The following is an 18,108-nucleotide window of genomic DNA, read 5'->3' as shown; positions in this document are numbered from 1 at the left end:
AAGCTAACTCTTAACTCTTTATGCTTTTATAACACTTCAAACTGCTAGTTTGAATCTGAAGAACAGAGAAGCAGGAAACACTCTGCCATGCAAAATCTTGACAGGAGTTTGGTTGAGAAGGACAAATGGGGGGAGGGCAAAAAACATGGAAGGCTGCAGGAAGAAAACGGGTTTATGCGAATTGACCGTTGAAGATCTCAAGTTTAAATGAATCATTCCTTTCCAAGCAGCCAACGGTGGGGACCCAGTGGGAAAAGTAAGCAAGGTACTTTGCCGCTATGGCTGGGCCAGTAACCATCCCCCCAAAGGGTTTCATTCGGACGCCCGACCACATTCTCTGCCCCAAGGTTGGATGTTACAAGCCATGCAGGTTTTAAACAAACGAAAATGCGCACTTGGCTGATGGTCTTGAAGGTAACTCCCAAATCCTAGCACTTGATAACGTTCCCTTCTCAAACACACAGGTCCAATGCAGTACCTTTGCAGCTTCCACCATGCGGGCAGTAGAGTCGGCCAAGAGCTTTGCCGCCGCCAGGAGCTTCTTAGAGTTCTCCATGTCGATTTCAGCTTCCGCATCCGACCTCATGGCGTTGACGAGGTCTGACGTGGCCTGGGCCAGCACCCGGGCTTGCCGCACCATCTCGCCTAGAGGGTGGGACAGGGCATGCGGTCTCTCTGCTTTCCAGAGAAGGATCGAGCCTTAGGAACCAGTATATAGTCTTGTCTCCACTCCTCTGGCAAGCTGGGCGGACAAAACTGAACCTCCGTGGTCTACTCCAAATTAGAACCTGAACTGGAAGCATCTTCTGTGGCTGCCAGGACAGTCTGCCCCAAACGCATCCAAGCTCAACCGTTAATGGTGAAGGAAAAACGGTGTCACAAGTAGCTAAAGAGAAGCACTTTATAAGGAGAAGGCAGGAAATAAAATTACCTGGATAATACCTTTATTAAATTCTTATTTAGAAAACACTGTTTATCTCCCTTTTCAGTACAAAAAGGCATCTATAAATTGGCCGGGTGCGGTGGCTCACGCCTATAATCCTAGCACTCTGGGAGGCCAAAGTGGGAGGATTGCTCGGGTCAGGAGTTTGAGACCAGCCTGAGCAAGAGCGAGACCCCCATCTCTACTAAAAAATAGAAAGAAATTATTTGGACAACTAAAAATATGTAGAAAAAATTAGCCAGGCATGGTGGCACATGCCTGTAGTCCCAGCTACTTGGGAGGCTGAGGCAGGAGGATTGCTTGAGCACAGGAGTTTGAGGTTGCTGTGAGCTAGGCTGACGCCATGGCACTCTAGCCTGGGCAACAGAGTGAGACTCTGTCTCAAAAACAACAACAAAAAAGCCTCTAATAATAAATTCTTTAGGAACTGAGCTGCACATCACCGCCTGAGCTCTGCCTACACCCCCACCTCCCCCACCCCGACCCTGTCCCGTAGAAAAATTGTCTTCCATGAAACCAGTCCCTGGTGACAAAAAGGTTGGGGACTGCTGCTTCGAAGAATGGCACAGAATCAAATGACTCTTAAATTTTGGATTAATTTGCATGCGACTTAGCGCCACATGCATGACACCACACACGCCATGACACTTGTGCCACGTGGGCCTCATGAACAGGTGGCACATGGCACAGACCCCAGCATCATGCTCCGATGCTAAGACGTGTCTCAGTCCAGAGTGCTCCCTGCCGATTCTCTCTTTGCTCATCCTTTTCTCCCCAGCACTGGTTTTGATCTTGTATTATTACTTTTTCGGTCTTACTGAGCCTGTGATTTTACTGAAATCTATTTCAACGTCCTTTTGGAGGAATAATCAACATTAAAAATAAAGCGACTCAAATGCAAGGGATTTCTTCCTCTCCCAAAGGTCACTTAAAGAACGCTGAAGCACAGTAACATTAAGCGGGAAGCAAAAAGCTTTTACAGAAATAAAAATGTGCTAAATTCAGTGTGGTATTCTGGACCGGATCCTGGGGCAGTAAAAGGACACCAGGGGAATAACGGATGACATCTGAATATTGTCTGTAGTTTAGTTAGCAGCAAGGTACCAACGCTATTAATAATTTCCCACAGGAAAACGGTCTCTAAGATATATATTAAATGAAAAAGGTTAATAAAATAGCATATATAATTCCATTAATATATATTTAAAAAGAGAGGGTCTCTCTCACCCACACACACGACTGTAGGCAGATCAGAGAATTCTGGACAGATAAAAGAGAAATTGCTAAGTGGTCACTTCTGGAGATTTTGATGAGACAGTGGTGGGCTGGGTCTGGGGAGACTTACTTTTCAACAGATTGAAAAGGTATTTATTTTTAAATTTACTGCATATTATGTATGATGTTTTGACATCTTAAAACACCTTTCTGCTGGAGAGAGATGCCCCTTCCCTCTTCTGGAGCTAGCCAATTCTTAGAGACTGCAAAGGGCTCAGCTGGGAGAACGCCTCCGATATGCAAACTAACCAATCCAGAGCCCTGCCTCCTCTACCTGGCCCAGAGACGGCCTCGATCATTCCAGGCACAGGTACCAGGCAACTAGCCGCCACCTCTGTAACTTAGAGCCTGCCAAAATTACGTAAACTAGCCAATCCTAAACTGTTTCGTCTGCCCTTGCCTTGCATTTCCTGAGGACAATGAAGGCCGTGGTCTGGGTCCTCCCCTGGTTCCTGTCTTCTGCCTCCTGACCACCCTTGTCGTCTCCCCTAAGACCCCGTGCAGCACGGTGTAACCCGCTCCAGGGGACCTGGAAATGTGATAAACCTTGTCCCAAGCCCTGTTCCTGCTTCCTTCTGTGGCTGCTCCGGCTTTGCCATACCATACCCAAACACGTGCGTTCTCAGAACAAAAGGGATTTACCTGCAACTTAAATGATAATAAAAACCCGGTTAGCTGTGTTGACATCTACAAGCGTGGCTGTGAAAGAGCACGTCTGGAGCCCCATGTTTTCTTTCTGAGCCTCAGTGAGGAAGCCTCAGCCAAGGCTGACGGCAGTCTTCCCTCGCCCGTCACCCAGGCAGCCGTCGCCTTCCCTGATGGTGACCGTCCCCGTCGGGGAACCCCACGCCCACAGCCCAGCGCCTTACCGGCATCGCCCATGGAGCTGAAGATGCTCTCGGTGACGCACATGATGGTGTCGGTGGCCTGGTCGTAGCGGCCGATGGGCTCGCCTCGGCTGGCAAACTGGCGCACGTGCTGCAGGAGGTCGTGCAGCGCCTGGCTGACCACGCTGGCCGCCGCGCTGACCTGCTTGAGGAGCTCGCCGTCGGCCGTGGCCGCCTGGCAGGCGCGGACGCAGTTCTCCACCGAGCGGTCCACCAGCTTCCCCGCCTCGATCAGCTGCTCCTGACACACCGGGGAGCTGATGGTGGGGCTCACGACCTGAAGCGAGACAGGGGCGGGTCTTGGGCACCGCGACGACCCCTGGCCCCCAGTGGGCCCCGCAGTCCCCACAAGGCGCTTCTTGCTCTGGGCCTCAGTTCCTGACTCACAGGACCAGGGATGCAACTGGACCATCGCTGAGGTTTCTCACTCTTCACTGTTCTACTGCACTTTGTGATTTAATCTGTATCTCTGCCATACATGACGATCCACACCACTGACCTGTTTCCATTGACAGAAATTTCTGATATTTACTAACTATATCTCCTTCCTTTTAGAAGCCCCGGAATTTGAGTCTTCTGAGCTAGCGTAAGCAAGCAGACCACCTAAGAGAATTGTTATTTCTTTTTTTTGCAGACATCTGGAAGTCTGCCTTACGGTCCTTTAAAGAACAGGGGGATTCTCTCAGTTGTCTGTGGATCCTGGCAGGGCTGACAAGGAAAGCAAGAGGGAGACCTCCGAGCACACCTCTGACCGACCCTGCAAATCCACCCGTAGGATGCCAGTGCCAGGCTGAGCCAGATCACGCACCTGCACAGCAGGATGCGTCATCAAGGCCAGAAGTGGGCGTTTCCCACCTGCTGACACATCGTCAGTGAGACGATGCATGGGACGGAGCGGAAAGCGTATTTGGTGGCCAACGAGACCCGAGTTACAACCCCAGTTCTGCCACGTACTACTTCTGTGGCCTTAGGCTACTTACGACATCTATAAGGGCCTCAGGTTCCTCCTCAGTAAACTGGAGATAGTGGAGCTTAATTTACAGGATTGCCGGGGAGATCATATGGGGTGATCTAGGACATGCAGAGTGTGTACACCCTGGCAAGAATTAACATCCTCACTTGGACTCTGCTGTAGCACGGAAAGGGTTCCCATGAACTTTGCGGATTACATCTGAACCCATTCAGACGATGTGCCGCATGATGCAAGAGCTCTCTATGTGCAGGTGTAAATAAGATGCATCGAGAAGTTCGAAGGGTAGACAGCAATTTGCATATAAAAGTGGATTAGCAAAAAGTACCTGCTGCTTGAGAACTTGAGCAAAGAACACACCATAAAGGCAGAATTAGACAGCTTATGCTAAAATCCTATCATGTCACTTAAGAGAAGACACTTGGTCTACTTGGATCTGACCTCTGGAAAAAAAAAAAAAAAGAGAAGACACTTGGGCTGGGCGTGGTGGTTCATGCCTGTAATCCTAGCACTCCGGCAGGCCTAGGCGGGAGGTTCGCTCAAGGTCAGGAGTTCGAAACCAGCCTGAGCAAGAGCGAGACCCCTGTCTCTACTGAAAATAGAAAGAAATTAATTGGCCAACTAAAAATATATAGAAAAAATTAGCTGGGCATGGTGGTGCATGCCTGTAGTCCCAGCTACTCGGGAGGCTGAGGCAGGAGGATCACTTGAGCCCAGGAGTTGGAGGTTGCTGTGAGCTAGGCTGATGCCAGGGCACTCTACTGTAGCCTGGGCAACCGAGTGAGACTCTGTCTCAAAAAAAAAAAAAAGAGAGAGAGAGAGAGAGAGAAGATAGACACTTGAAGCAAGCTCTAAGTCTCAGACTATTTGAACAAATTCTGCCCCTGTTCCTGCCCAATGCCAATGCCTGGGGTCAGACAAGAGCACGTGACACTGTGCAGGGAGGACTGGGGTGCCGGCCTGCTTACCTTGGCACACGCCACAAGCTGGGAAGTGGAAAGGGCGCACTGGGTGGCAGCAGCGATCACCCTGTTCTGTAGGACGGTGTCCTCGGCCACTTGGGCAACATTCTTCGCCTTCAGTACCAACATGGCAGCAGCATTGGCAACAGCTTTGGCCAAACTCATTAAGACATCCTACGAAAAGGGAATCAAAGGCTACTCATTTATCTCTTTCTAATCACCCTTCACAGCCTGACAATTAAATGCGGCATCCACCTAACTATTTTATTAAAATTCCATTTGGTCTCTTTTCCTTCAGCACTTTAGACTTTTCTTCACTTATATTTTGAAAAGTCAGCTTATCTTCAGAGGTAATTAAGGAAGGAGACTTGGGTCCTCATAACCCAGTCTCTTATACATCCATTAAGTAGCACAGGTGTAAATCTAAAATGGGTTAATTTGAGGGAACGATGTTTATCTTAACCGCTGATTCGCACCGATGCACTGATCCAACTCGGAGTCTTGGCGACGTCTCTGTGAACATGGGGTGGATTCGGTAAATCAGGAAAAGCTGGCAATATATACAGATGCCACAAACATCACGTGCTCTAGGAAGGCTATGATTCATGGCCTCTGAGACATCATGCCCCACTGTAACTCCGAAATTTATCTCTGGGATGTCTACTTTGCAGAGAGATCCAAGTGATCCTCAGAAATTCAGCTGCATCTCTACCTGCAGAGGGCAATGTTGGACACACACAGACACATAGCTGGCGCCAACACCTACAAGATCCACAGCTCGGGAGCCAAGGACTGCTCTGAACATGAGTTATTCTCAGTGTTCTGTAGCCTTCTGGATAAGAATTAAATTATTATGGAGAGTGGAAAGGGAGCCTACATAAATAAACGAGCTACAAGACGATCCGACTGAAGATACAAGGAGCTTGGAGCCTTCAAAGATTAGTTCATGCTTCCACTCCATGAAAAGGCATTCTGCCTGCAGAATGAAGAATCCTTTGATGCAGCCTGACCAGATTTCTCACCCATCTCTTTGACCTGAAGAATAACCGCTGTTACATTTCATTGACTTCTTTGCTTTTTAATGCTGAAAATAGTTTATTTGATTTGGAAATTTCTTCCCAAACATATGAGCCATTTTTATTGTGAACAAACATGTCAAGGTTTTTCCCCCAGAGGAAATGTGGTCAGAAGTCTTCATTAATTCATCAGACAATAAAAAGCGCTTTTGATTCTAAATGCAAAGGGCACCCACAGAGTCTTTACAATAAGATATTTTATGAGAAGATATACTGGGGAAAACATTCAGCCTGCACAATTTTACACAGAGCAATGACTATATGTAATCTAGGCAGACCAGAACCCCATGAATCCACCAAGTAAGCTCATTTTAAAAAGGAATAGGTTGGCCCAGTCTTTTTTTTAGGTCATGTTTCCTGGAAATCCAAAGAAAAACTAAAGCCTGTGGTGCCAAAAGTTGGAGATGCCTTTGGGATCTGATTGGCACCTGTCTGCTGCACAACTTATATTAATAGGAATCGCTCCCAGTGTGGCAGTTACAGTTTTTAGACACCTACCTCAATGCTCAGTGAAGACACGGCTTGAATGTCACAAATTATTTAAAAGATTTTTAAAAATAACTCCCCAAAGTAGGTCACAGTATTCCTTCACTTGACATGAATTCATCTTTTCACATGGGGACCAGGATGTGGTCACATAGAATCACGATTGTTCTAAAAGGCTTTGTTAGAATCATTTAAAAAAAATCCTGTTCCTCCTATTAATTTTGTCCAAAAAAAAAAAAAAATAGTTGGAAAAAGAATGTGATACTACAGCTATAGCTGCTGACAAGGCCTTTGTCAAAATTTTCAACAAGACCACTATTATGTAGCCCGTGTAAAATAAATCTTTGTCAACTCTGGGAACATGCAGTACATTAAGAACCCAAGAAAAGCTCTGTGATAGGATCTCAAGAATCAGAAAAATAGAGTAAGAAATCCAACGTCAGTACGTCAGGGGCCACCCCTAACTGGAGGAGGTGGCAGGATCACCTTACCACCCTGGTCCTTACCTAGAGACCTTACACAAATGCAAACATTCAAGTCAGGCCTTTAGCAGGTAATACGCCCTCCACAGCTCTATTACCCTGAACATGAACCTCCTCCTCTGGACATCTGAATAGAAACGAACATTAGGAAGCAGAGTTTGCATTCGTATCCAATAAAAATAAACCTGTCACATTAATAAAAAGGCATACAAGAATTGACCACTTCAAGACAATCAAGCCTAGTTAAATAGCAGCTGAATCTCATATTTACCAAATTCCTAAGTAGGTACTTGCCTAAAAAGACCTACCAGCTCTGATACAAAAACTAAAGGCTAGTGCAAGGGCAGTTTGGGGAGCTGGAAGGGGAGGTAAGGATGGGGACACAATTAGCCTGGGTTTAGTGGGGTATATGTGTGTGATCTTAGGTAAATTCTGTTCATAGCGAAATTATGACTGGCCATGTCAGCGTAGAAATGGCTGTCAGGAACTCGTACCAACCACGATGGAGACCCGCCCTCCATCATGACAAGAATGTTTGTGCACTGGATGTCTAATTGAACCACAGGATAGTATGAGTCCTACGGCCCCAGGGCCACAGGTCTGCAGAGAGTGAAGGAGAAACATATATATCTATGGACGAAGGTGTAGGTTTCATGTCTTATAACCTACATGGTCATGTCTTAGTGCAGGGGTCCTCAAACTTTTTAAACAGGGGGCCAGTTCACTGTCCCTCAGACCGTTGGAGGGTGCAGCACACATTCCACACATGCGCACTGTGAGCCCGGGATGACGAGTCAGCTGCTAAGCAGGACAGGCAGCAGTGGCAAAAACACTCGGAGGGCTGGATAACCGTCCTCAGCAGGATGCATGTGGCCCCCGGGCCGTAGTTTGAGGACGCCTGTCTTAGTGTATCTGGCATGTCTTGTGCTGATGAAGTTTGGTATTTTTATAGTAGATAAAATGTCCTGTAAGTCTGCCACCCAGGAAGCAAGAAACCCGAATGTCAGCAGAAGGCTTAATGATGTTTTTGCTCTATCAAACACGGCAAAATCATTGTCAAATGAAGAGGTGGCCAAAAAAGATGCAGCCAAAAATGCCGGGGTGGGGGAGGCTGGGGGGAAGCTATTTAGGGATGTCAGGTAGTTAATAAAAAAACATTATGTTATTTTTCTGGATTTGATTATATTTGTGGTATTCATTCTTATAAGTTTGTAATTTGTGATTTTTTTTCTAAATAAATGTTTAACTATATATGTATATATTACATAAAAAATTCACAGTTTGGAAAAAAACACTTTAAAAAAGGTTTTAAGAAAGCCAATAAAATTCTGCAGAATTCCCAAACAGTGAACTTGACACAGCATTTGGGAAAGGACATCTTCCAGGCAACCTGGGCTAGAACTGCAAGCTTTTAATTAAGATTGAACTATTACTTGCAAAATCAAAGACTTAAGAGGAAAGAATAAAGGGCATCGGCCCATGAGTGCATGAGAAGAGAAGTTCTTCTTGGCCTGGACCACCTGGAATTCAAAGTTTTTAAAGACACTTTCCAGTTCTTATATGTCATGTTTATTTGAACCTATAAATAGCAAATTCTCTATTTTCTGGCATTCCAGGACTTATTCCAGCAGCAGGCCCATGCACCCTGGGAGACAGAGAAGTGGAGGTCTGAGCCATGGTATAGTAATGCTGGCCGTGCATCAAGCCAGCTGCAAACAGTGGTGACAGCTGTTCACCAGAGGACAAAGAGCACCTGTCCCTGGTATTGGAACAGAAGGGTCACAGAAAAGACTTCTCTGCCACACTTGTGGTTTTGGATAAGACACAGAAAGTAGACCCGCCTCTGAAAACAAAGAAAGCTCCACTCTGTGCGTATGTGTGTGTGTGAGTACATGCATTTTCACGCTTATATGTGGACTCAAGAATGATGCTATTAAAAACCTGTCCCCAAACACATAGAACAAGACATGCCAGCAGTTGGCAATTGCAGAGTGGTGGATAACTAAGGAGTTCATGACACTATTTTCTCCACTTTTGTGTTTAAAGAATGTCCAGCATGTTGACAAATAAGCAGAGAGTTAAGTAAACGCTATGTAAGTGAAAAGAGTCTTTCCATTAAAAGAAAAAAATTTTTTTTTTAAATTAACACAAAAAGACCTCACTCCCAAGATAATTCACCTCAATCTTATTCTTGACAGCTCAAGGAAGATTTGGTTTGTTTTCTAGCATATCCTCCCTGCTTGGGTTTAGACCATCACTGAGACTCCTTTCTGAGATTGCAGAGTTGCAAACATCTTACCTGGAATCGCTCATCGGTCTCGTTCTCCCCAATCTGCCTCAGAAGATCCCCGCTGGCTTGCCCGATGCTTCCCGCAGCGGTCAAAACCGTCTGTCGAGGCTGCGAACACAGAACACATCTTGATTGGAAAGAAAGTGCATTTCCTCCAGTGTCATCAGACCTGGCAGCGCAGGAGGAGGAATCCCATGGGATCAGCTCCTTTTGTATGTAAATGAGACTCTTGGGTCCTCTGCCAGATAGCGAAATCTGTGCAAGGAAACACTCACTGTCTCAGGAATCAGCAATAGGTGGATGATTTGAAATGTCCAGTGAAATGAGCCTCATTCGGCTGGTAAGAAGGTGATAGGGTGCTATATGGAATGTAGGGTGCAAAGTCAGATCCCCTTTAAGTGGGGATTAGTTGTCAATGTCAAGGTCCTGGAATTGCATCTAATCAAGTACCCTGGAGAGGGCATCCTTCATACTAAGAAACTTAGGTTGAACGATAGTGTCTGCCCCAAGTTCAACAACTCCAAATACTGTATGGTACCATGCCCCGTCAGGACGGAAGGAACAGCTCAGGAAGGAAGGGCCCCATGTGCCCCCCTTTCCCCCCAAAGGATGCACCTGTCACATCAGAACCTGAGTGACCGCTCGTCTGCAGAGCTCACCTCTGCGGAAGCAGGCTGCACAGCTTTCAGCAAGTCCGACACTGCCCCAGCGAGGGTCCTCGCAGCTCTGAGCAAGTCCTCGCCGCTGCCCACCTCGTCGTCCATGAGGGCCGCCAACAGCTTCACGCCCTTGGACATCTCCGTCAGGTTGGAAGAAATAGTGGTGATTGCACAGCCCACGGCTGTGTAATCAGTGTCTGCAGGGTCACCTGGGACGGAGAAAGAGGGGCCATCACCATTCAAGGAGGGCGGGGCATGTCGGGGAGACGCCAGGTCGGCAGGAGGCAAGTGGTCCTGGTGAGAACTCTCAAGACCCCACGCTGGCAAGAGTTCATCACCCACCATCCTGCCGGGGTCAGACACAAAGGTCGCGTGAGCACGGTGAGATGGGCTACTCCCTGTCTCCAAGGTCACTTCAAAAGGGTCCTTTTAACTGGATGCTTCATACAATGAAATACGGAGCAGGAGGACCTTTAAAATTGCAAAGGAAGTCTCAGCATCCCGGGGACCTTTTCGTTAAGCTCCAATCAGCAGCCTGGGGCAGGGTTTGGGGAGGGGGTGACCAACTCTGCTCCTGAATCTGCAGGGTGAAGCCAAGAGAGTTCCCAGCTCTCGAGTGACAGCATGGGGCTAGGAGTCACCCTATGCCCCACGAGGCCACTGCTGGGCAAGACAGAAAATGGCACCTATGACGGTCTGCTCATTCAAAACCATTTTTAGACAAGAAGCTCCCAGAAGGCAGAAACTAGCCTCAACAGACTTCCAAGCATGTCCAGCGTACTGACAATGAGAAAAGCAAAGTGAGTGACTTTTTAACGATGATGCATGATACAGACAAAAAGGAATGAGATGTTCCTTACATTTCTCCTGGGTCACTGGGAGAAAATGCCTGAAGCACGCCAAGTGCCTTAAAATAGACTACCCTCTCGTAAGATGAAAATCTGTTGCTTCAACCAGCAAATAAAAACTTATTTATTTTTAATTTTTTTTTTTTTTTAAATAAGAAAGCCATAACACACCACAAATCCCTCAGGGACTTACCAGCCGTGAGGTTAACAACTGAAGCTGTTCCAGCTGTGATAGCATCAACTTGAGAATGGATTTCGTGTTTGGATTCGTCGACTTTGTTCTGAACCCATACCCTAGACGCCTGCAAAGCCAGACAACAGCACGACATGATCACGGCACAGAATTACCCAGGAGACCAGAGAAGTTCTGCTGTAAAATGAGACCAGCATTTTGGCCACACTCTTCTCACCGGGCTGGCTCTGGCAGGGCCCTTAAGTCATCTTGGACAACATCCTTCACAGGCCTCCTGCTCATTCAAAGATGCTGAATGGCATGTAAATTCCCCCTCCCTGTGTCTACACTAACACTATGTTGTTTTAAACTTTTAAGATCTTAGGAAGGAAAATTCTATGTAGCTTTATTTTGGTAAATTCAACTGAAAATGAATGAGGAGAAAAATCAATGTCTTGTAATATTGCACATTAGTACTAACAGTGGTTGCTAGTTTTCACTTTGCTTTTTAGTGAACAAGGTTAGAATTAGGGTGTTTCAACTCACGGGCATTCTCTGCCAATGCAGGCAGTGTCTCTTGTTTATAACACGAACTGAACTGCCTTGAAGACGATTAAGTGCCATGCTCCCAAAGAGGTGATGCCTTTCCTGGTAAGACTTGGGGGGACAGGGTGAGACCCCTGTTCTGGATCCAGCTCTCCCACTGACAGGTGATATAGCCCTGGGCACATTATATCCAGGTCTTGTGCCTTATGTTTCTTCTACTGCAGGAATTCAAAGTTTTTAAAAACCCTTTCCAGTTATTATATGTCATATTTATCTGAACATGACAAAATAGCAAATTCTCTATTTTCTGGCATTCCAGGACTTGGCTAGTAAATGCTCATTTTTGTTGATAACGAGGACCCTGCAGTAAGGTGCTGATCTGCTTCCCAAACACATCCTCAGAATGTTAGCCCAGGTTTAGGAATGTCTACTGCTAATAATATTTTATTGCATTCTAATTCTTTGAAAATTCACGAGGCAGGCATGTTTTAAAACACCACTTCGCAATTGTACTGCCTACGGGAAGTCTGCCAGATACAGTTTCACCCTAAAGTCTCCCAAAGCAAAATGTTTAAGGATTTCAGGTTCTTCAGAGAAACAGCACTGAGGACACCAGCAGCTTCCATGCACACAAATGTGCAAATGAAAAACCCAGCGTTTCAGGGAGAATTTGGGGGGCAGTTATCCCAATGGAACAAGCATAGGCTACAGCCTGTATCTTGGTTCTGGCCCCAGGGAGGGTACCAGTCCTACAGCAGTAGTGGCTTTTAGCCCTGTCCATTAGAATCACCTGGGAAGAATAAAAACCACTGATACTCAGGCCACACCCACAGTGACATCGATTTGTTCAGTCTGAGCTCGGGGCTTAGGCTTTGTTTGCGAAGCTCCCCAGGTGATTCTAATGCACAAGGCAAAGCTGAGCATGACAGTACTAGCCAGCGCTTCTCAAACTTGAACGCCCACGCAAAGCAGCTGGGAACTTGGCTAACGTGCAGATTCTGATTCATTAGGCTGGGGCAAGGCCTAAGACTCTGCACCTCTCACACGACCCTAGGTATTGCTAATACTGATGGCCGGTGGACCGTGATTTGAGTGGTGAGGAGTTAGGTGATTTTACACAGCGGCAGCTACAGGAAGGTGTCTGGGCTAATTCTCCTGACATGCTGAAAAGCCTAGTAGTCACCAGGGGTTCTCAAAGCATGGCCCCCAGACAAGCAGCATCAGCAACACCTGAGATCTTGGAAATGCAAACTCTCAGGCCCTTGCCCAGATATACCGAGTCAGAAAAAAACAGGGAGAAGGCCCAGCTGTTTTAAAAAGCCCTACAGGTGATTCTGATGCATGCCAAAATATGACCACAGGTAGTAATAAAAACAAACATGGCTAATGCTAATGAGCACTCACCACGAGCTAGGTATTGTGCTAAGCACTCTACATGGGATTAGACCACCGCATCTTCACAACAAGCCTATTTACAGATGACAAAGTGGACGCCTAGAGAGGGTAAGTGGCCCAGATTCACACAGCCAGTGAGTTCTGCAGCTGGGATGTGGACCCAGACCACACCACTCTAAGGCCGTTCTTAGCCCTCCCGTGGTACTGCCGACAGCCAGTAGCACCCTGTGCTTCTCTCCCATGTGGGTGCACCAAGGGAGATTCAATAACTTGGAAAAAAAAAAAGGGGTGTCCATCTCGCCTAGTTGGAGATAGAGATTCAGCTAGTTGAATCCACACAGAGTGCGCAGCCCTGTTTTCTGCCAGGGTAGAGTCGCGGAATGAAAACAATTGAAGAGTATTTACCATATCCTGGCCGAGAGGTGGCAGCGAGTCGAGCTCACCGAGGTCCTCCTGTGCCTGCTGGACGGCGTGCATGCTCGTGTTGATGGTCCCCATAAGGGCCTGCTGGGCTGAGGTCTGCAAGGGCAGTGGAACACAAGGCAGTCAAACCACAGCACTGGGACCGACACGGCTCTTTATGCAAAACAAAGCCAACCAGAACTAAAAGCTCAAGACAAAGCAGCCCAGGCTACACCTCAACAGCACCTGAACCATGTCCTGTTCCAACCTGGAGGCCAGAAATAGATATCGCGTTATATTAATAGAATACAATATGAAGGTGATTGCAAGAGAGGGATTATAATCAGGAGCACGTGGAGAGCTTAATTAGCTCAAAAAAAAAAAAAAAAAAAAGGCTCAGAAGAGTCCTTGCAGGGGAACTAAGGGGAGCCCATCCTTGAGTACTAATGACAAAAGATCTCATGTGCAGGAGACATGGGAGTGTTAAATGAGAGCACTCCTTGATAAATACTTAAGGATCCCACCCAAACCTACAGCCCGCCTGCTTTTGCAGAGTCAAACTGTTTCTAAGCTTTGAGGCTCTTAAGTTTTCAAAAAGTTTTTGCCAGGCTGGGCACAGTGGCTCACGCCTGTAATCCTAGCACTCTGGGAGGCCGAGGCGGGCGGATTGCTTGAGGTCAGGAGTTCGAAACCAGCCTGAGCAAGAGCGAGACGCCCGTCTCTACTACAAATAGAAAGAAATTAATTGGCCAACTAATATATAGAGAAAAAATTAGCTGGGTATGGTGGCAATGCCTATAGTCCCAGCTACTCGGGAGGCTGAGGCAGGAGGATCGCTTGAGCCCAGGAGTTTGAGGTTGCTGTGAGCTAGGCTGATGCCACGGCACTCACTCTAGCCTGGGCAACAAAGCGAGACTCTGTCTCAAAAAAAAAAAAAAAAAAAAAGTTTTTGCCAAATAGCCAGGGATTCCCAAGGCAGGCCTCAGAGAGGCACTGAGACAGACCAGCACGGGGGAAGGAAATCAATAATGGCCCCTGGCATGAGATGTCAGGATCACTGAACACCTGGCTACCTCCCAGACTCTCCAAGGGACATCTGAGCCGATCCACGTGATGCTGCCAGGGCAGGGGAGCAGGGCTCTGTCCCTGTATCAAAGTCACGTTGAGAGGCCCCTAATTCTCCAGCCACAGAGGATACCTCTGATCCTAGCCAGGCAACGATCAGAGTCATCCAACGAGCAAGCGCACGGCTGAACAAACCGTGGTCCCGACGGGAGCCGGGGAGCGTCCCCCGCACGCCGGAGGCAGCCTGCTAACGAGCAGGGGACGCGCACTGGAGCCTCACCAGTGGCGGCATGTGGCCGCGGTGCATCTGCCCGACCATGACCTGCTGCTGCGGCGAGGGCATGCTGCCAACGTTGAAGGTCTCGGGCCCGCTGGAGCCTGAGCGCATGACGGCCGGCAGCGCCACCGAGCCGTGCTCCGCCTTCCCGGTGCGGTTGAACTGCTGCTGCAAGATGGTGGACCTGCGGGGAAGGCAGTTAGGTCACCTGGGTGCACGGTAATGAGGGGACGCCGCAGATGTCACATATGTTTTCTGCTCTATGCTGTGCAGGCCGACTGGAAGCTGCACACACAGATGGAGAATCAGGAATGAAGAAGTGCTAAAATGCCCAGAGGAAGAACCCTGAGATGAATCCTGTTACAATCAGTAATGCAAATAATGACTCCCAATTTATCCATCTAATAGGTTCATAGTATCATGCAATTAGTTTGTCCTTACTAAAAAAAACACAAAAAACAAAGCAGGTGTTCCTATAATCATGATGTTCCAGGTTTAAGTGAAGGTTCTAGATAAACTGATCTATTATTTGAACAGTTTGAAAGAACATTCATTCAAACGATATCTGCGTTTGATGCCAGGTTCCATTCTAGGGACTGGAGATACAAATCATTCCTGATCTTGAAGGGAGAAATGTGGACATGAACTTGAACTCTCCCCCAGCTTAGCTCCCCCTCCCCCAGGTCCAAGGCCATTGACACATAGGATGTTTCATCACCCCTGGCGACTTCACCATGTGACAGTCTGTGGCATCTTTTCCAGATGTTTTCAACTAAAGACTGGGAAGACTCTTAGGGTATCTAATAAAAAAATTATAGATTTTTTTCTTTCTTTTTTTTTTACTTCTTGATTGTTTCTTAGAATGAACAGTAAGTGCACAGGACTGATCAAAGGTAAGAAGTCTGAGGGTGGCATATCTTCTCTGGAAGCCCAGTAGACAGACCCACAGGGAGAATGGGGTAGGGGGAGTCTGTGTGCATGTGGGGGAGGGAGAGGGGAGTGCAGCTGCATTAGGAAGAGGGGGCTTCCATCCTAGGGCTCTCAAACCATCACAGATCATTCCCTGCTGCCCAGGGCAAAGCTTGATAGCCACGCTAGGATCCCAAGCAAGAGACATCCGTGGAGAAACGTGATGTCTGGGAGAAGGGGAAGGGTGTGAGACTAGGGAGGATGGTTCTGGGGGCTCCAGTAAGAAGTCAGCTGCATCCTGAGATCTCAGCCAAAGACCAACACAGGAAGCGGAAGGTGTAGTGATGGGAACCACCCTGGACCATTCTTCCTGCTTGCTTTGATCACACCCCATAGCGATCAGATCCGAGGCAGTGAAGAGGGCTACAATGGTCCCACGCAGGGGCGTGGGGTCCCAGCACTCTGGGCTCAGAGGCTTACTGAGCTGCTCCTCGGGGAAGCACAAGTACAGCAGAGTCCTCTGCAGTGAACAGCTCACCCTATCAGGAAGCACTACTGGCTTACCAATTTCCATCCAACAGTCACTAATAATCCCAAGGACTTAAGGTGCTTTGCCAGAAGTAGCCAGTACTTGAAATGGACCCCATCAAGTCTGGCTCCAGTTTGTGTACTAACAGGGGACAAATGGAAAAGCATCTTCAGGGTGATGAGGAAGCAAATTGCAAGAAAATGGCGGAAAGGAGGGAAATTTTGGTAAACTACTACGGCTGAGCAAGTTCAATATAATGGAACATGCTAGAACTTTCTGGCAGTGTACTATAGGAAACATCACAAAACTGAATCTGAGTCCTGGCTCTGCCGTGTGCGTGAATCTCCGCTAACTTTTGAGTTTCGTTTCCTCGCCCAGGAACTGGGTGTGATGATCTCTGGCCAACTCCTCGCATAGGGCGTTGTTATTGGGATCGGATGGGACGACATGTCGGACACACACAGCAAAGTGTATAGAAGAAAAGTTACTACAGCGCTCTATGTCACATAAAAGTATCACTTATTAGGTGTTACTTAATTTTACTAAATCTGTTTCCTCATCTATAAATGAACCTAAACTGAGAACACTCTGAATTTAAAATAATGATGATGAGAATAATAAGCAAACACTTACTATGTGCCAGGCATTGTTTTATGTGCTTTATTAGTAACTCAATCATGAAAACAAAACCCACAGGGTGGTGGTACTGTTATCCCCATTTTATCGATGAGCTCGTGCAGGCAGAGAATTAATTCAGTAACCTCCCCGGGGCCACAGAGGAAAACACAGAGCCCAGAGGGGAGCCCGGGAAGTCTGGCTCCAGAGTCCGTGTTCTTAACCACTCCCCTATACTGCCTTGCGTCACGGAGACAAACGCTTTATAGAAATAACCCCAACACTGGCTGGACCCCCTCCCCCAGACCCTCCCCACAAAAGGGCCAGAATCCAACAGAAGCTCACTCTCCAGCTTTCTGATGATAATGCCCCAGTTCATGAGATTTCAGTCAAAAGTACTAAATGGACTGATGAACACTCACGTCCCCTCAGGATGGGGTTAAACACCACATCTCACTCAGTGTCTCCCTGAGATCCTCACAGACACCACCACACCGGTGCTGCTGACCCGGGGCCCCCACTTGGAGAAGCAGGACTCGACTGCGTCACCTGCCATCATGGTGCCCAGGTGACGGACTTGAGAGGGGCAGCCCTTCCTGGCGGGGGAAACCTGCTCACCCGGGGCGAGGCAGTTCTCCAGCACCCTTACCGATACTTACTTTTTGGGGGAAACGGACTCCTCTAACATAGTCGATTCCTCATCACCTTCTAGTCCAAATCTATCTTTACTTTGTTTCTGGAAAAAATGCAAAGGAAAAAAAAACAAGGTGCAAGAAATGAAAATTAGCGGCTCTTAACACAAGGACCTTTGAAAAGACATTTTGAAGGAGCACAAGCAAAAATGTTAAGGTTTACTCAACGTTTCTTATTTCAGATATTTAATAAGTAATGGCTGAACAAAAGCATAATGCAGAGAAATACACTATTTACTATAAAGATATGTCTTTTGTATTTCACAGACAATTTTGCCTTGTTAAAGAAAATCAAGATGCACATATTAACATCTTGTTAGCTTGGTTATTTGAATGGGCTGTGTCCTGAAGCCTTTGGAAATCTGTCTCTCTGTATACCACTGTGGCATATAACCCCACCACATTCGGTTAAAGGGAAAAAAAACAACACGAAAACTACAAAGAACATTTTTAGCCCTTCCATCTGAAAAGCACAATATACCTACCTGGAGAGGAAGATGCGGGGTGGGGTTAGCTAGGCTCATTCATTAGCTAAGTGACACACTATTGCTCATTGCCTGGCAGTACATGATACAAATATGTGCTGCAGCAAATTCAGAAATTCTCATAGGCTCCTGAGGTCCAAGAT

The 18,108-nt window shown here is 47.2% G+C and overlaps 1 protein-coding gene across 2 annotated transcripts in view; it reads right to left on the bottom strand.

Annotated features, from left to right (window-relative positions):
* TLN2 (talin 2) overlaps positions 1-18,108 on the bottom strand; it is a 406,920-nt gene that overhangs the window by 122,870 nt on the left and 265,942 nt on the right. For both annotated transcript variants that reach the window (XM_020286036.2, XM_076004441.1), the window contains exons 14-22: positions 17,448-17,524; positions 14,739-14,919; positions 13,397-13,510; positions 11,072-11,180; positions 10,031-10,239; positions 9,381-9,479; positions 5,044-5,211; positions 3,088-3,382; positions 479-645 (exon numbers count right to left, since the gene is read on the bottom strand). In XM_020286036.2, the coding sequence (XP_020141625.1) occupies positions 479-645; positions 3,088-3,382; positions 5,044-5,211; positions 9,381-9,479; positions 10,031-10,239; positions 11,072-11,180; positions 13,397-13,510; positions 14,739-14,919; positions 17,448-17,524 (1,419 nt within the window). The remainder of the gene's footprint in view (positions 1-478; positions 646-3,087; positions 3,383-5,043; positions 5,212-9,380; positions 9,480-10,030; positions 10,240-11,071; positions 11,181-13,396; positions 13,511-14,738; positions 14,920-17,447; positions 17,525-18,108) is intronic.

The sequence above is a fragment of the Microcebus murinus genome, chromosome 6 (assembly GCF_040939455.1).
Source record: "Microcebus murinus isolate Inina chromosome 6, M.murinus_Inina_mat1.0, whole genome shotgun sequence".
NCBI lineage: Eukaryota > Metazoa > Chordata > Mammalia > Primates > Cheirogaleidae > Microcebus > Microcebus murinus.
The sequence above is the reverse complement of the archived record's forward strand: the minus strand, read 5'-3'. Positions and strand labels throughout refer to the sequence as shown.